This window comes from Labrus bergylta, chromosome 10, assembly GCF_963930695.1.
Source record: "Labrus bergylta chromosome 10, fLabBer1.1, whole genome shotgun sequence".
NCBI classification, from domain to species: domain Eukaryota; kingdom Metazoa; phylum Chordata; class Actinopteri; order Labriformes; family Labridae; genus Labrus; species Labrus bergylta.
The window spans coordinates 18209526-18228376 of NC_089204.1; the positions used below are offsets into that span (position 1 = coordinate 18209526).

Sequence of the window (18851 nt, forward strand, 5' to 3'; positions counted from 1 at the left end):
ATCATCAATGGAAAGCCCTTGGACATTAAAAATCCATCCAGTAAATTTGTCCAGAGGAACATGTTTCAATAGTAACGTTACACCTGCGTCCTTGTGCTCCGACACAACAAAGGCTCCCATCTGTAGACAACGTGACTTGGGGAAAGGTAACTGGAGATCTGAGTGATGCTGCCGGGCTAATTTTAGCCTCTTAGACTCATTATAATGTGGTGTTACATTTCTCTCCATTCAATCACATGTGAGTCATCTATATTGTACAGCACGTGAACAAGAAATCCAATTAGTTTATTGAAAGGATCACTTTTAATCAAGCTGGATATGGAGTCTATATGAAATGATTTCTGTGTATATTTGCAGTTGTCAGCCAGCGATACTGTAGGCTGAATATTAACTGACTGAGCTCATAAATATCTGGGATGCAGACATATCTACAGAACATCAAAGGCTTTACTGTGTGCAGTGAACTGTGAGGATTATTATCCACAGAATAGAAACATACATTTCTCCCTTTCAGTTCTTATCACTGTTATTTATCCAAGCTACCATATCTCATCATGTTGTGTGCATAATGGATGTGTTTTGCAATACATCTTTTTCAATTACAACATTTAACACTGAAGTCTCTCATTTCCAACAATCCAATTATCATATCCATTCATGGCTGCAGCCATTGATTTAATCTAATAGCATGCATTTATATATTTTTAGGCAGATTAATTTACAAGGAAAACATTGGTCGGTCCCTGCCTGAGTGCTTGCCATGATAATGAACTAATTGCCTGCAAAACACAATTTCACATTCATGGGCCACTATTACAGCTGAATTGTTTGATAATGTCAAGTGAGTCATTTTATTAGGCGCCACACAAATGTAATCATGTGGCAGGCCAACGTGAATTCAAGTGTATACAAGTGTTAACACAACACTATGGGTTTTGGGTTATTACTGCCGCAGCAAATGTAAATTTGCCTCATTGATGGAGGGTGCTCGGCTGAATCAGAAATGTGCAAACCACAAACAAAATAGGCTGCTTCATTCCCCTGCCATCTGCATACACATCAGGACACACACTCCCACTCTTAACACACACACGTTTTATATCTCCCCATCTGAAACCAGGATTAGAACTATGAATAATGTATTTATGTAAATGCCTGATGGGTATAACTATAAAAGATGAGAGTGATTGAAAAGGCATTTTTTTAGATTGAGTTACTGCCTCCTGTGAGTTCTGGATGTTTCTAGAGCAAGGGAAAAAAAAGGCAGAATTTTTTAAGCAAAAAGGTCAAAGTGTCACCTCTACATCTGATGAATACATTAATACACAAAACCTGATCTCTGCATTGAATATGTTCTCCCTCCTTTTTAAACATCAGTCACGTTATTTCACCCAATGGTCAAACCATCATTGACTGTGAATCGGCTGAGGACACTGACCTCAGCGTTTACTGTCTGTGTAATGCATCACCGCTGCCTTTTTCTGTCAAACACTGAATTGTTATAAAACAGGCATAAATGTCAGCAGACATCTATGATCAGATTATTCACTGGTGCGTGACACCCTCCCATCTCAGCTCAGAGTGCTGCATTATGGATATGTCACATAACGGCTTGTGTATGGGCAATTACAATGCAGCCAGATTTCTAGATTTGTCATAAGGTATGTTCTATTTGAATAACAGCTTCAGTTGTCATGTGTGCAATGTTGTTGTAATCTGTATAATCCCTGTGATGTATCTGCAAATCAGGAGCACAGCGATCAGCCTTTTGAAAGGAGGAAACAATGGGTGTTTTTTGAAACATGACAGACAACCGCTGAATTGTTTGATTTCAGCTGTGCAGGGAAATAAAATACAGGATTGTGTTCAAAGCTGAGAGCCTAAGCACACATATTAAACAAAAAAAATATCAGCTTTAATAATTTATCACATTTTATAAGGCAATTTAGCAGTCACTTGAAGTTGCTATGGTGACAGGGGGGTATTTTGAGACAACTAATGACCTATGCAAAACCCACTCACTGTAAACTTCACTCAAGCTAAATGAGATTGCTGTCTGTGCTATGTGTGATACATGGCTGAGAACTTAATCCTAGTGCTATGCTTGGCCTTTTTCCTGAACAAGACAAATTAAGGTTCTTAATATCGATGTAAAACATCTGTGGGCTGTTTACTGTTCAGGCTACATGAGCCAAGAGGCAACCATGGGCCAACATAACGCTACATAATAGTCTTTTGTTTTGATTGCTAATGCAGAATTCATAACAGTTGTCAGGTTGAGGTCAGGAAATAAAAAGCAGTGAGTGAAAGGAAAATTAATGCTTGTGATATGGCCTGAATGTAACTCAATATGTTGCACACTAAATCCACTTCAATATCTCTTTATTTTTCGGCTTACGTCAAAGATTCCACATTGGAAAAGCTTTTGAAGACTCACTCTGTTCTGGGGCGAATCATATTTGTCCAATAAGTGCTTGGCTTGTTGCAGCTGTCGAGGCTGAGACAGAGTGAGTCATGTGTTACCCATTTAAGCCCAATTTCTTCCATGCAAATGCCTGACATGTGTGACTCCGCAGGGCCCTGAGTTAAGACCGCTTTTTTCTAAAACAAGGAGAAAGAATCAAGTCCAGGGCTGCGTAACCATTTAGCCACCTGCTTCACCCATGACCTGCGCTGTGTTTATAGTCACTCAAAACAATCCGATTGCTTTGTTTCTGAAATGGCTTTGGAGCAGGCAGACTGCAATGAAATTTAATAGATACACAAAGAAAGGAAAAGATTCTGTGGTCTTTCCTTTAAATGAGTTCCCTTGGAAAAAAAAGATGTATCCTCTGAGCTTTTAAACGTTTTTCAAACCTCAAAAAATAAATCAAAACACAAACAAGGAGCAGTGGCTACTGATTGTAAAACCTGTTCAGTCTCCAGTGTGCTGAACCTTTTTGCCACTGGAGTAAATGTGAGGTTGACTAATAAAGGTGAACTCTCAGAGCTGTTTTGCTCTCCTTTACCTGGAAACGGTGGTATTCAGCGCCCCCTGTTGGCATACAACGGTTATCACAGAGAGCTGGTGACTTTTGTATTACACAGGATTACAAAGGTTAATTTACTGTGGAACATAATAACCGGGTTATTAATTATCCCGCCTTCAGTGAAGTTTTTCTGTTGGTCTTCTGCTGATAAAAGCTGTACAGTATAATTTTGTAACACAACATGCATCTCCAAGGGCAGCTTTTTATAGAAACGGAAATGTATCCAATGCTCTAAATATAACCCACTGCTGATGCCAGGAGTTTGTATTTTTAATATGTATTATAGAGGACTATTGTGTAAGATTTAGAGGGGCTCCAGTGGCAGAAATAAAATAGAGAAATTATCTTCACAGGGTTGCATTATTGTAATGAACTGAAAATAAGAATTATTGATTGTTTTTGTTGGCAAGAAATTAGATAGGCTGTTTGAATTAGCAAGGCCTCGTGCACGGAGTCCGCCATGTTTCTATAGGTTAGGCTAGACCAGAACAGAAGAGTCAAACACTGGACAAGACACAGTTTCTCTTGAATGCTTAAAGGGACAATTGGTTGCAATTTGCAATCTCACCACAAGATGCCCCTAAAATACACGTGTTTGTCTTTTCACGCTTAACACTATCAGCAATATTACTTATCAAGGTGAAATAATGCATTCATACAGCTGTTCGGGCACTTCAAACCCGACCGGAAACATGAATATTTCTCTAAACGATGACAAAAACAAGATGATGACTCCACTTCTCGTTTTAGAGAAAACTGGTAAAATAGACCTTCATACCAACAAGTCATATATAATTCCATATAAACTATGAAAAAACAAAAAAAGCTAAAATAAACCTTGCATATGCACAACTTAATTTGCTGTGCTTCATTTGTTGTGCAGAAAGCATTCCTTTTCACATGGTTTTGTGTTGATGTTTAACAACAACATGCCAATGCAAAAGAGAGAATCTTTCTAAATAAAACAACAACCATTTTTGTAGTGTTAAAGAAGACTTACACATATTGCAATTAACTCCTCTCCATGCTTTATGAGCTAAACAGATGTAACCTGAGCTTGTTTTTTTTTTTTTGGATCACCTCAGACTCCACACTGAGGAAGGTGAAATAGCTGCAAACGTTTGGTGACTTTAACATTTTGTGCTACAACAAGTTTTATAATCTTTTTTTTTTTTTTATGGCCATGGCTCTCAGTGTTCATTGTGCCATGTTTCAGCATAAAAAAAACTATTTTTGGTGCCATCAAAACTAATAAGTTTGGGTACCATCAAATGATTCTATTTGTAACTGCTTTTTTTTAAATCTAACAGTCATCATTTTTGTAGTTTTAAAATATCGTTTTCGAATATCCATCTCAATGCTGATGCAGATTATTTCTTCATTGTGGTCTCTTTTATTCTCCTCCACATCACAAAGATTATATTTTTGTGCCGACACAGCAGACAGAGCAGCTCTATATGTGAGCTTTGTAACAGTGCTGATTGAAGCAGCAGCACAGAGGGAATCGCTGTTCTGTGATCAGTGACCAGAGCCCCTCGGCCATCCCATCATCACACAGTCCAGAGCTGAGTCTTTACAACCCCCTTCCCACAGAATCATTGGGAAGCCGGCTGAGGTTATGTCAGATGGCCTTTCTGTGCCAGTCAACAGAAGTAGATTGTCTTATTTTATGACAGTCTGGCTGACTGAATATGTCTCAATCGCTGGCAGATAAAAGGGCTGGACACTCACAGGGTTTACTGTAAAAACACAGGCTTGTTCGTACTGGGACAAAGGGGATTTTTTTTTGTATTTTTATTCTGGACCTCAATAGCATGAAAACAGGAAACAGGATAAACACACAATACTTTTTTCAGAAATACACTCCTGGTTTCCAAAAAAAACCCTCAGCCTGCCATGTGTTCTTAAAGCAGGATGTAACACAAATCTCGACTACTCAAGTTTTTCAACTGTCTGAAATTGTCATTGTGATTTCACGTAATGCAGACCAAGAGATGATGAGGGACAATTTGTAACAAAGACAGGAAAAGTCTGTCCCCTTTCCAAGGTCATGAGCCTTTTTCTACTGTTTCCTCTTTTCTGCGCTGGTAGGAAGGCTTCATTGATTAATAGAAATGTACTCTGCATGTAGCCAAGTAGGACAACATGACTGGTGTGTGTGTGTGTGTGTGTGTGTGTGTGTGTGTGTGTGTGTGTGTGTGTGTGTGTGTGTGTGTGTGTGTGTGTTTAGACCACATGATTATGGTTTTATGTTGGATAAATTATAATAGATGATGAGATATGTCAAGAGCTGAGGGTATACATTTACATATTTTAAGATGCAATTACCTATGATTTTGTGAAGGTTAAAGCATCAAATGACATCACAAGGGCTTCATGTAACTTTGCTTATACGGTATGATGTATACTAAAGGGTAAAAAAAAAAAAAGTCTATTTTATGCCTCCAGGGTTTTACAAAATATGCATACCAATATAATTCCGGCCCAATGGTAAAATATCTTTATGCAATTATTACGGTTTAATACAGTTAATATTTATTTAAATAGGGCCTACAAATAATATTTACATTTAAAGACATAATAGCCTATAAAATAAATATCAATAATATAATACAGAGGTGGACACATCTGGCTGTAGATGTTCTCCCTGATTTTTTTTCCCAATTCATGGTTGTTGGCGATTTTGACAATTTTTTTATTTGTTATTTTGTGTCTACTAAAGTTGAATAATTAAGTATCTTTATTGTATTTGCATGTATGGCTGCTCATTGCTTGTCTGAAACTCTGTGTATTGTGCTACTGCCATTCTTGGTCGGGAATCTCTTGAAAAATATATTTTTAATCTCAACTAGTTTTTTCCTGGATAAATGAAGATAAAAAAAAAAAAGTTATTTTCTTATAGCCTGTGTGTTTTACCTGAAACACAGTCTTTGCTCTTTGCAGTCTGGTTATAAATAACGTAATAACTTACTACAAACATATAATAAATCCATTGTTCTACTACAGAAGGGAATATTGTTATTAAACTAGGCTAAACATGTATTTGATGAGCATACACAATATCATTGACAGTAGGCTATATTTGCTTCTTATCAGTGAACTTATAAGAGTGAATCATATTTTCTAAACGAATTACATACAATGCAGTGTAACACCTTAGGCTACAGTAAATGATACAAAGTATGTAAAATGCAGTAGCCTAAAGTAAAAATAGATTAGTCCTACAGTAGGCTATATTAATGGAACAATAATAGCCTAAACCATAATTTTTAATTCACAGATGTCTACATGTAGCCTAATGCAGGGGATCCTATATTAGTCTGCTTTCTGATATTATTTTAACTTAATAGTTTTTGTCTGTCATTTCATTGAACATGTGACATTGGAGTCTGCAGGTCGGACCTGTGTTTTGCATTTCCTGGAATACAAACCAGCAGACAAAGAAGTGCACTTTGCCACTTTCCTTCTGTCTCTGACACATGAACACATGATGTGATGCTGCCCTCTCCTGTACAATCAAAGAGTTTGTGGTGAATTCACCAGGAATCATTAAATATTCTCAATGAGCTATCTTGAGACAGCTATAGCTTCTCATAAGTTCAGCCCGTTGAGTCCAGAGCAGCGCCATTAGGCTACTGCCCAGTATCTGATCCCAGGTCAGGATGGGACTGTCCTTACAGGCGGGGCTTAAAGTTGGTGACTTCGTTCGAAAAACTGCATCCACCAGAACTTTTCTCCCCACTGTGGAGCAGCTTTAGCAGCACACTTGGACCTCGCTTTCGGGAATAACGAGTAACTACGGTGCAAAAATACCGACCTGCAACACGCTAGTAAGCGTGATGGGCCTGATTAAGTTTCTGTGTGCGGTTATAACCAGAGCGTTGTTTATCCTGGTGTCTCTGACCGGGGTCTGGAGGGTGACCAGGGTAAAGGAAGACCCCAATTACTGGTTCCTCACTTTCCTCTTTTTGCCGCTTGTTGCTGAAATGTTCATAACACTGAGGAGGAGAAAGGGCAAAGACTACAAATGGTAAGATGGGATGCATGCATGAAACTGGTTGGTAATGCAGCTATAACATAATGCTTCAGGGTGCAAATAAACCAAATATTTGTCTTTTTTTTGTGGGAAACGAATCTCAACCTGCTTTTTTATTTTATTTTATTTTTTTACTTTTTTTTCTTTGGTGAATGTATTTAAATACATTTTGTCATCATGTCTACCTTTATCCCTTCCCCCCCCCTCCTCAAATACTTTGCATCCTGCCTGTTTCTGTGCTGCTATTGTTCAAAAGGTCCTATGATAGTGAGGATGGGGTGGTACCTCTTAACTGTTATTCCAGGGACTCAACTGCTTCCCCCATATCTAATCTGCATCTGTTAACAATGATCTGTTCTTTATTTTCTTGCACGTAGCCTACAGTTTTCCTTTGTTGTTTAAACCCACTAATAATAGATGCAGAATCTGTAATGTACCAGTGACATACAAAAAGCAATACAATGACTACACTAACTTAACTTTGCCGTGTGAAACTTAACTTTGCTCTGAATAGAAGCACCCACCCATGAATTTCCTCTCCCATGCTTAGAGATATTAATAACTTAAAATGTTTTGTTTTTCTTTTCGATTGGAAGGCTTCTCAAGAAACTGGGAGCAAAATTACAATACAATCATCATTTTGGAATTTAATGTAAGATCATTCAGGCTACATCATCAATTAATTTCTTTATAATGAGGAGATGACTCTTTCTATTTTAACAGTCAGCAGACGAAAAAATATTATTCTTAGGTTCATATAAGACAAAGAAAAGAAGCAATTTTTTTTTTAATTTTTCAGAATTATGATTTCATTGCAGAATCATTTTTCCTCTGGTTCGTTCACAGAAAAATCAACTTATTGTGTAATCTAAGTTATAATTCTTATATTTATTGAGCAATATACGATACATGTAAGCTTCTGTGTGACTATGTAATGTAGAATTAAGGTTAAGTATTACATCATCTTTTCCCCTATGTCCTTATTGAGTTGTGTTAAGGAAGTGTTCTTTGTTGTCTTGCAGGTTTTCTCCTCCCATCTTTATGTTTCTCATCAGTATCATTCCCTCAATCTGGATCCTGGAGCTCCACTACCAGCAGGACAAACTTAGCGATCCACAGGTACTCCAAGCAAAAAAGAGCTCTTATGCTTTCCAAACATGTTATCTAATGATGTGTATGTGGATGGTTGGAAAACTGTATCTCTTTGTACATGTAGACACAGTATGTCATTCATTTGTTGATTCCATCATTCCATATTCTTAACTTGAGGCATTTAAGCAGTAGTTCAGTGAAAAGTACAAGAGAGCTATGTGAAAGTGAGTCTGTATAACACGTATTTTTTAACTGTTTTCAGTGCAAAAAACTTGACTCGTGGGAGAATCTGCGTAGAGTAATGACTGTGAACGAGACCCAGGGAAACTTCACATACCACGACTACCTGGGGGTAAGAGTGATGCACTGAAACATTTATTTTACTTCACTTAACGATAAGAACGTGTTATTTTTCATCGAAGAAAAGGAGAAAAAGAAAAAAACAGAAAGGAACAGGAGTGAGAATCATCATCTAGATGTTTTTAAACCATGGCGGATGTTCTGAATGTAGCGTCCAAAAGCATCCTGTTGGATCTCACAGAGATGCAGGACAATTTTAATCAAGTTGTTGTTGTTCTTTCTACAATGGTAGTTAAAGGTCCCATATTATGCTTTTTCTGGTTTTATATGCTCTTTAGTGTGTTTTCCAAGTGTCCTGTGCATGTTTAGGCACATCTATGTGCAAAAATTCAAAGTCCGCAGAAATGCGGCTTCTCCGACGTTCTCCTGTTAGCTGTAGCATTAGCTGCATGTAACGCTCGGTTTCTAGCCCCCCTCGATAAAAATTTGTCAGTCCGACGTCATTGTCAGTGTGAGATCACTGATCTAAGTCCATTGGCTCATTGTGGCAAGCCCTGCAGCTCATGTTTTAATTTCCGAGATGCGTGCTGATTTACTGACCAATAACGACAGAGCGGATCGGCAGACCAATCAGAGCAGACTTGGCCCACGTGGGGTCTAACAGTGTGGGCTCAACAGAGTGCAGCTGACAGACTCAGAGCGTAGAGGGAGCAAGGAGGAGCAGTACATGAAAACAAGACACTTTTACAGACTTTATCCATTGTGAACATACAAAAGTAGGTACATAGATTAAATATACAAACCCCAAAAAGGGCATAATATGGGCTCTTTAAGGTGGAGGAATTTCATTTAATTCAAAGCATGTACAAAAAGCCAACAATGTTTTTGAAGGATACATTTCACCTGTAATTTGCTTTAGAAAACAAAACTAAGTGTCAAACTGTTGAAATGTAAACATCATCAACCCTGTGCCCTCTAAGGTAATACACACACATGCATGTGCTAATATTAAAACAGACAATCTTGAAGTAACATCAAGCCGACTGAGAGGCCTGTGTTAATGTTAGCATTACTAGCAACAAGGTGTGAATGACTTCTGACAAAACTTAAGAATAACTCAATGGCAAATAATTTCAAACATTGCATTTTCTAGCAAAATGAAACACATGGACTATTTTTAAATTAACACATTTTATTCATTGTTACACATAAAATATATCTTTGTCACCTGTTGCTCCAAAGCCCTGCTTGCACTCTTCCTCAACCAGGAACTGTCAAACAGAACTGAATCCTGCTAAGTGGAAGGTGCCAATGTTTGGTAGAGGTGGAGGGGTTTTTAGGCTGTTGAGATTAAGTATGTTATTTAAATGGCTGTTTAAGTAGGTATATTTATTACTCAACTGGAATGTATTTTGATATGATTTTAGCCTTATTGCAGATATTATGTGTTGTTTGTAGATCAGATAATACTCACCTGAGAGTAAATTGATTTCCAACCCTTTTTGGTAGGTGCCAACTCCTATATAAGAGGAGGCTTGAGGGCCTTGCCGGTTGTTGGAGGTTGGATGCTGGAGTTTAACAGTGTTGGAGATTTTGATGACAATAATCAAAGAGTGAACAGAGCTGCAAGGGCCCAGAGTGGCATTGTTTAGAGCTCAGTCTTTTTTTTTGTTTGTTTGTTACTTTTTGCATTTTATTATTTTTTCTTGCAAGTATTATTTTTGATCTTTACATGTTTCTCCAGGCCGGCACCCTGCATATTGCTGCAGTTGATTTATTTCACTGTAAATAAATTCACTTGGACTGCATTTTTGAATTTTTCCTAATATTTGGGCCAACCCACTAGGCCATCCTTAAATTTGTAACCATATTCTTGGTTGGATCTGGAAACTAAATGCAATGCTGAATTTAAAAAAAACTTAAAATAAGCAAAACAATGTCTATCCAAACCCTGCTTTGAAGCAGTAATTGAGTAATGAGGGGTCCCTGAGGAAACTTGTTAGGGTGGTAGGGAGCAGAGATTTTGAGAGATATTTTAATGGTCTGTTTTCAGTGAATGCGAATATGAAAGAGAAAAACTTTTGCATCCTAAAGAGCCAAACATATGGGGCGCTGGTGGCGCAGTGGTTAGTGCACGCGTCCTATGTATGGAGGCTGTAGTCCTCCAAGCAGACGGCCCAAATCCAACCTGTCCTTTCCCGCACGTCATTTTTCTCTCTCTCTCTCTCTCTCTCTCTCTCTCTCTCTCTCTCTCTCTCTCTCTCTCTCTCTCTCTCTCTCTCTCTCTCTCTCTTCTCTCTCTCTCTCTCTCTCTCTCTCTCTCTCTCTCTCTCTCTCTCTCTCTCTCTCTCCTACAACAAATACAGGAAATTCCTTTTGGAAGATTTAAACCCTCTCTTCTTTATCTCTAAAGGAACTTTGAGAGGATTGGCAGAATTTAAAGTTCATAGTGCCAAATTGAAATACCGTTTAAAGAATCATATGTATGTTCATAAGTCTTTGTTTCATTGTTGATTTGAATTTGAATCAGAGGTCTGAGCAAAGACAAAGAATACATTTCTGTTGTTATTCAAGATGAGAATGGTTAAATCAATCTGGTCAATGGATTGGATTAAGCAAGACAATAATGTCTAATAGCAAGACTTGAAAGGCTTTCAGGCTTTAAAGTATATGTTCTTTGATTACGGTATTAAAACTTAGAGATAGGTAACGTGAACTAAAATGTAGATTAAAAGAGGTCCTAAAATTGATCCTTGAGGAACTCCACTAGCCAACATACTATGATTAACATTTTCAGAGTAAACATTTTAGTCAAAAAGTAAATGTGTCACTTCCAGCCTGATCTTACTGCAACAGAATTTTGTAGGATGAGCTGTCTTTCCGCTTTGTTTCAGAAGAAGAGAAAAGCAGAAACAAGAATAAATCTAAACTAACAATATGCTGAGTCACAAAGGAATGAAATGAGTGTAGACACTACAAACAGGTAAAAAAAATGGTCTTCCCCAGTGTTTATTTGTTTCTTTCTTCAAAGTGTTCAGTGTTTTATTTTGTGGAACTCACCTCTGTATTTATATCACTTTCTGCCCTCCTATGTTTTCCCTCAGCACCCAAACCCACCCTGAAAACTGTCACTTCTGCCTGATTAGGTTCACTTTTACCCGATAAGCTTTACCTTCCTTTGTTTAGTTGTTCTTCCCTGTCTCTAGTTTTTGTATCTCCTTACAAGCCCACCACCTCTCCTAGTGTGTATCTTTGTGATTTTATAGACATTTTCTGTATTTTCCCCTGGTCCTTGACTGTGTTTAGATTTGATTTTCTCTCACCCCTTGAAAAGGTTTTTTTTTAGCTTTTTTGGAACTGCACTAACTCTTGGGTCATGTTCCAAAGAGTTAGTGCTCCCCCATGCTTTTAGACTTTTCATGTTTTACCATTTTCCTGTTAACCCTAACTGACAACATGTTAATGTCTGGACGGAGTCCGACATCTACATGAACTATACAATTAATTGCCATTTTTCTTAGATAAAGATATCAAAATAACTGTATTTCTGCCATTTACAACAAACAAAACCAGTGTGACCGATAACAATAAGAGCAGAGCATTCCAAGTGGTTTATATAAACAATGAGACCACTAACACACCCATTAATCCCAGGGGAATTCAAAAGTAAAAGTTGGTGGACACACCTCTAAAAGCTTGCTGCAGGCCTCAGCCCTTTACTGTGTTTGAGATAGATAAACAATGTCCAACTACAGAAACATAATCTCATACAATTCAATGAACAATAAACAATTAATATACTGTGCTTGCAAAGCATCTGTCTCTGTCCCATTCCTGAAGATAGTCCTTAACAAATGCAGGGTTCAGCCCTATTTTGTAGCTTTTATCTTTTTAATCCCTTGAGAGTGCAAATCTGTTTATTAAGATTTACATCCTCTGTTGGACATGCTAGCACTTCCAGCTGTTGGGAATTTGGAGAGTATTAACTGGCATTTGATGGATGTGGGTTTTATGTTTCATTATATATGTATTTGATTTCTGTTAACCAAAAACTGTAGCAATAATTAAGAACACAATTTGATCTTTTCTGATTTGAGAAATCCAGCAAACTCAGAAAAACTCTGAAGTTGTTGTTTACGAAATACATTTCAGTCTCTCCTTTTTTCCAGAACATTAACCAGGTGTTATCAGCAGTCTGTTCAAACGACTGGATCCTGGCTCTACATCAGATCCTTCTCATCCTCCTCATTGTGGGAAAGTGGCTTCTTCCCCTGGGGGGCGGGGTCACACGGGACGAGCTATCGCAGCTTCTCCTTATTTTTGTCGGCACTGCTGCAGACATCCTGGAATTTACCAGTGAGACACTCTCAGATGTCAAGTGAGTGGCTCATTATGTCGCTTATTGTCTTTTTTTTTAATTTTTTTGTCCTGCATATGAGTGTGTTCACAACAGATGTGAGGTTATACAACAATAACTCAATTTGAATCATATTCTTTTCATTCAATGCTTAAACAGAAAAAGCCTCCATTTAATTTGACATTTAATTCAACTTTAAGGACTGACTCCCACTGTGTTTTCCATGTGTATTTAACAGAGACAACAGTCCACAGCTGGTCTACATCATACTAGCTGTATGGACCTGGAGCATGTTGCAGTTCCCCCTACATCTGTCCGGTCAGTGTGTTTGTGTGTTAACCCCAAACTTGTGTGCTTTTGAAGTGCTCACGGCTTAAAATGCAGCTGTTATTGTTGAGCATTACTCCTCCCAATGAGGGAAAATCTAAACAGTGTGTTTAAAGATTGGAAAACAAATAAATAAAGTCACCAGCATCCAGGCCAGTGCTGTAAGGAAACAGTTTGCTTGAGACCACTCGCTCCCATAGCTTTGTCAAACAAGCAATTAACCCAAGAGTCTGGGCTATAATTAAGGAAAATGGAATGTTCCTACTTTTGAAAATTTACTTCACACACTGCAGCCTTGTTTCAGGAAAAGACAACTCCCATTAATAATATTAATTATTCATTATCCAAACTTTAATAATGCATAAATGGATGTGCTTCCTCATAACACTCCTTTCATGAGTAGCTTTACTGGTATAGTGCATTTAAAGCACTTAAGCTTTGAGTGGGCAGTTGTGGTTACGTGTGTGTGTGTGTGTGTGTTTTTGTGTCCGCTCATGTGGGCAGATCTGTTGGGCGGTGTAAACTTGCAGTCACCCCTTTATTTGTTTGAATGCAGCATAAACACAGCAAGTGTTGACATACAGGTGCCACAAGTCTAAACATCAGAGTTTCAGAGTTCATCAGAACCAGATAGAGACAGGGACTCAAAAGCAGACTCACACGTGGCTGAGTTCAGGAAAAGGCGGAGTTTAATACAGTCCAGGTCGGTACACAGGAAGGCAAATCTTCGAGGCAAACAAATCCAAAGGGAGAAGGCAAAAGGCAAAACGGTAAGGCAGGCACTGTCAAAAAATCACTTTAAAGCTACTAGGGGAAAAAAGGCTGAAACAAGGCGACACACAGGAACACACTACAAACTGGCAACACAAGGGAGGAAACACAGAGGTATATACACACAGACAATCAGGGGATAACGAGACACAGGTGAGCACAATCAGGGCAGGGAGGCTCAAGGCAGGAAAACATGAGGAGCAGGATCTGAAAGACAGAGACAAGGGTAACAGACAATAATACTAAATAAATGAGAAAAAAACAAAACGTGGCAAAGGTAGGTAACTTTACGGATCCTGTCAAAGTCTGTCATATTTCAGACGTTAAATTACTCCTGCCTCAAAAGGTTTCATGTTTTCAAAAATTCAGTCCCTGAAAGAAGAGCAACCTTAATCTATGAAAATATGTTTTAAAAAAAACAATCTGAGTTGTGCAATGAGGCAGGTTGTATATCTTCTGTCCTTAAGTCTTGTATGTCTTTGATGTTAAAACGTGATGTTTTCTTTAGGGATTTAGCTATTTTAATACCAGGGGCTCTTGACCTTGGCAGTTGAATACATATTGATATGATAGATGTTTGGAAGCTCCAGAATCCATATTTTGTATGTGAGTTATGTTTGCATATGTCAGATACATCTGTCAGATGCATCAATGTGCCTGGGTATTCAACCTGGCACATTGAAACTACTAGTTTCTTTGGATGACCGAACTCCTGATTTTGCCTTTTGATTTCCTAAAGTGGTGAACAACAAACCAGACTGTGAGGGTGAGCCGGGGGCCCAGGAGGTTTCTCTTTTGTCCAAACACAGCACAGACATATGGAACATCGTGGAGGCATTGTTTATCCAGGACGGGCCTTTCCTGGTGGTCAGGCTCACTGTCATGACCTACTTCGACGTCTTCCACCAGATGCTGGTTTTCTTCGCCATCAAGAACTTCATGGTGGTAATACTGAACTTCTACAGGTTGGCCGTGATATGCCAGGACTTTAGACCCTCCAGCAGCGACAGCAGGATCAGCACGGTCCCCGCACTTTGATGATTCAGGGAGATGGAGGGATGATGTAGGCAAAGTTTTGCAGTTGCAGTGGACTGGTGAAAATTGCCATTGCAGCAGAAAAAGAGGGACTTTTTTTTTTTTTCACAATGCACTTTAGCTGTGAATAATGAAGGTATTGAGAAGATAAAATATTAGTAACAGTTTCCTTACAGTTTCAAGAGGATAGAGCTTGAGTTGTAGATATCATTGTCAAGCATTCAACTACTTTCAGAGTTTATACTTCCCTTCAGTGACATTTCAGTCTCTCTGGAGCTATCCTCAACTAAGTTAAAAATCCCCCATCTATACAGTACTTGAATGAGATAATGCAAGCAGGGAAGGGGAAAAAAAGGAAAGAAGCAGCAGGAAAAAAGATGATTGTATGAACTGATAATGCATTTTACCAAGACTGTCAGCTGAATGAACCAAATGCAAATGTTTGAACACAGGAAATGAAGTCATGCTGCTGCCGGAGAAAAGAATGTTCAACTTCTCTGTCTATTTCCAGACTGTTCCTAGACATAATTAAGTTCAATTTAACATCTTTTTTTGTCAAAGTCTGATCATAACAACAGTAAGAGCTTAAAATTCCTCTTGACATAACTTTATTTGACTGAAATAATCATCTCTGTAGATAACAGTGATACACAAAAGAAAACATGATCCCCTTATAAATGAGCCTGCACAACATCAGGAATTATAAGATCAAATTCAAGCCTCACGTCTGTGTAGTTTATTTAGTTCTCAGAGTTTCTCACTTCAGTCTAAAAAGTCAACTGAATGTCTGCAATTAACAAAAGTCTTCACAGGATTTTTGTCACAAATTTTACAATTTAAATGCATATCAAACAAGTCCATTATTTGTCAAGCAGAATCTCCAAGCGTCCTCCTGGTGGTGCTAAAAGGAAGGTCATGGTGATCCAATAAAATGTTGGTTTTTTTTTTGTTATTTTTAGGTTCCGATGGATTGATACTGATACTCTTTAATTCTCTGAAATGAGCATTTTTGAAATTCTTATATCTCCAAAGAAGAAGAAGGTTTATACCTCATGACGCAAAGAAAAGTCTGCTGTAAGCAGGAACGTTTCCCCTGCTCGATTTCTAACAATGTGATTCCTGGTATCTCATCTAGCGGAAGTAAGAACTGTGGGAAGAGGAAGAGAGAAAGACGGAGAGAGTTATTCTAGGAGACACAACAGCTGCAAGTGTTGACACAACATTTTTTCTGTCTCAATCCAGACGGGAAGTTAAAACATCCCATCCTGTGACAGGAGGCATTTTGAATAAAACACAATGTTATCTTTACTTTTATTTTATACCTCTTGAATATTCTTCTTCAAGAAGGAGAAATGTGCCATCAACAGGTCAAATTGTCATTATCACAAAGTGATACTTTCCCTACTGTTACTGTTTGTAAGCATTACGAGATAGTTGTAACTCTGTGACCTGATCAAAATCTGTGTGCATTTCTGCAATATCTTAAAAAGGGACATCAAACATGAAATTACAGTCAGGTTTTCAACTCAATTTGAGTTGTGCATGTGTGACCCTTTGAAACATTAGCAGTATTTTTAATGCCAAAGAATCATTATCATGACTCCGTGTTTTAAACTGTACAGTCTAAACTTGTAAAGGGCTCAAATGTTTTTTTAGGTGCTGGAATCAGACAACCCAAAAGCATTGTAAGCTGGACTGTCCAAGTGTTTATGCCACTGCATCATTATATTATTATTGTTATATGTTTCTGTGGCTTTGCTTGATAATAAATCTGTTATTGTCAGTTTGCTCTGATTTATTTCTTATAATTTCAAAAATATGTCCTTAGAATATTATCTGTACACAAAGCAGTGGTTTCTAGAATGCTCTAAAGATAAAATAAGATTCATCTCACAAAGGATACATTCACAGTGTTACAGAAGCAAAGAGCAAGGATAGCAAAAAAAGAGCACACAGTGCACAATTAGATAAAAAATGAAAATAGTTGAGAGGCCAAAAACAGAGCTGCAGTTGTTACAAATGTAACTTTCACAGTTGCTTGCTTACACCAATAAATGCTTTGTTGGAAAAATCCTGTTTCACTAGATCCTTTAGTTATTGACTAACTTACTACATTTACTCAAATACTGTACAGGTACTTGTACAGTTAAGTTGATAGAAGCTATTCTACAATATACCTGTATACTTGAACACCTCTCAGAAGGAAAGACTCCCTTTTTTTACCCCACTATTCTTTTAACTGTTCCCAGCTACTTTGAGATGCTTTGTCATAAAGTCATAACCACACTGACTACAGCTGCTCAGGTTGGCTAATGAAGTTTTAAAATGCCCAGCATCAAAATGAACTAGAGGGCACTTGAAGGCAACATGTCTTGATGTTTTTTGCAAATGCTAATAACTTTTGTGTAGCCTACATGTTATTATCTCTTGTGTGCATTAGATTAAAACAATATATGTATTATCTTTCAGGTATTTGAAGGCTCCTTTATTAATCAGTCTGATAGGGGCTATTTTGCATGCTGAGTATTTTACGTTCCAAACTTTTAGTCCATTTTGCTGGTTATACGTGTGAATTTCACGCACCATATATATTATAGAGGGATTTAAATATTTCTTCCACTGCTGGTTACACAGAACATATGAAAAAACACAAATATGCCCTGATCACATTTCGTTTTTGTCTTCATCTTCCAAAGGAAAAAGGAGCAGATCGTATCCCAGACCGTTCCACTAAAACAATGGCTGACCTTACAGAAGCAGCTCAATGTTAATATGAAAATCCACCCTGGTGATGATTTCTTTTGGATTGCACTTTCTTTTAGTCTTCTGAAACAGACTGTCTCCCCACTGTGGTCATCAGAGTTAACAACACTTCAATTGATTATGTCATGTGATGACATCTTTTAAAAGACTGTGTTGGCAGTTGTATTTTTTAAGTATTGCATCACAATTATTCGAACACAGACATGTTTAAAGCTGTGAATCATTATCAGAGAGCGTCCGCGTAAAATCACCAGGGCCGTTCCAGTGGTGTCATGAGAGTTTTTCTGTTAATCATCATCCAGCAAACATCATCCATCTTAACGTCATCAACCCTCCCCTTATTGGGTGTTTGGTGGAGTGTTGTTGAACTTCGGTTGAGATGTGATGACTGTGAACAGTCACTAATGTGTTTGGGCGACATTTTTTTCAACTTCTTAAAATGACTAAAAGTCTTCTTTTGTCCTGTCTTAAAGCACCTGTACTCATGTTTCATTTCATTAATTCAATTGAACGTTTAAACGATAAATTCAACATATACAGCCAATGCATCTTTTACTACAAAAAATTAGAAGACCAGCCTTATGCATTTTTGACATCTAGATAAAGTATAAATTAAAGGTACAACATTTTTAAGTTGGAGAATTTAAACAATACTATGCTTTTTTTTTCTGAACTGAATACACAAACTTTATTCAAAGGAAAAATTGAGTCCCTGGAACACTGTTTAGATCTAAAAAGCTACCAGGAGAGTTACAGTTTCACTGTTGTGGGCCACCCACTATAACTTCTCCCTTTGCATTTTATCTTCAAACAGTGTTCCAGGGACCAAATTCCCCTGAGGACAGTTTGTGTATAGAGTTATGAACATATACCACAGATCTCTAATTTCCCTATTTTTCTACCAAAACTTCATAGTGCACCTTTAAACAATACACACACCAACATTCATTTCAACCATCAACTAAATTAAGTCTAACATTTTGTCTTCTGATAGCTGTGTTTGCAATTTATCTTTTTCAAAAAATAAGTTTGGACAGCACGAGAGAAATGGCCAAAAGCCAGATTCATATGCAATATGTCATTTAGGACACAACAAAGTGCAAAACATTGTTCCGTTTTGATTCTTAATGAAAGACAGCAT

General features: G+C 37.8%; 1 protein-coding gene across 1 annotated transcript; it reads left to right on the forward strand.

Annotated features, from left to right (window-relative positions):
• The first annotated feature begins 6666 nt into the window (after positions 1–6666).
• On the forward strand, positions 6667–16730 carry LOC109996202 (transmembrane protein 26). The gene is made up of 6 exons (XM_020650227.3): positions 6667–7059; positions 8088–8184; positions 8420–8509; positions 12627–12835; positions 13053–13132; positions 14652–16730. The coding sequence occupies exons 1-6, from the start codon at positions 6869–6871 to the stop codon at positions 14948–14950; spliced, it is 966 nt and encodes a 321-aa protein (XP_020505883.1). The 5' UTR covers positions 6667–6868; the 3' UTR covers positions 14951–16730.
• The last annotated feature ends 2121 nt before the right edge of the window (positions 16731–18851 follow it).

Coding starts and splice junctions, on each gene's coding strand:
- LOC109996202 (XM_020650227.3), top strand. CDS start 6,869: ATGGGCCTGATTAAGTTTCTGTGTGCGGTTATAACCAGAGCGTTGTTT. Junction 8,185..8,419: donor ACAAACTTAGCGATCCACAG/GTACTCCAAGCA, acceptor AACTGTTTTCAG/TGCAAAAAACTTGACTCGTG. Junction 13,133..14,651: donor GTTCCCCCTACATCTGTCCG/GTCAGTGTGTTT, acceptor GATTTCCTAAAG/TGGTGAACAACAAACCAGAC.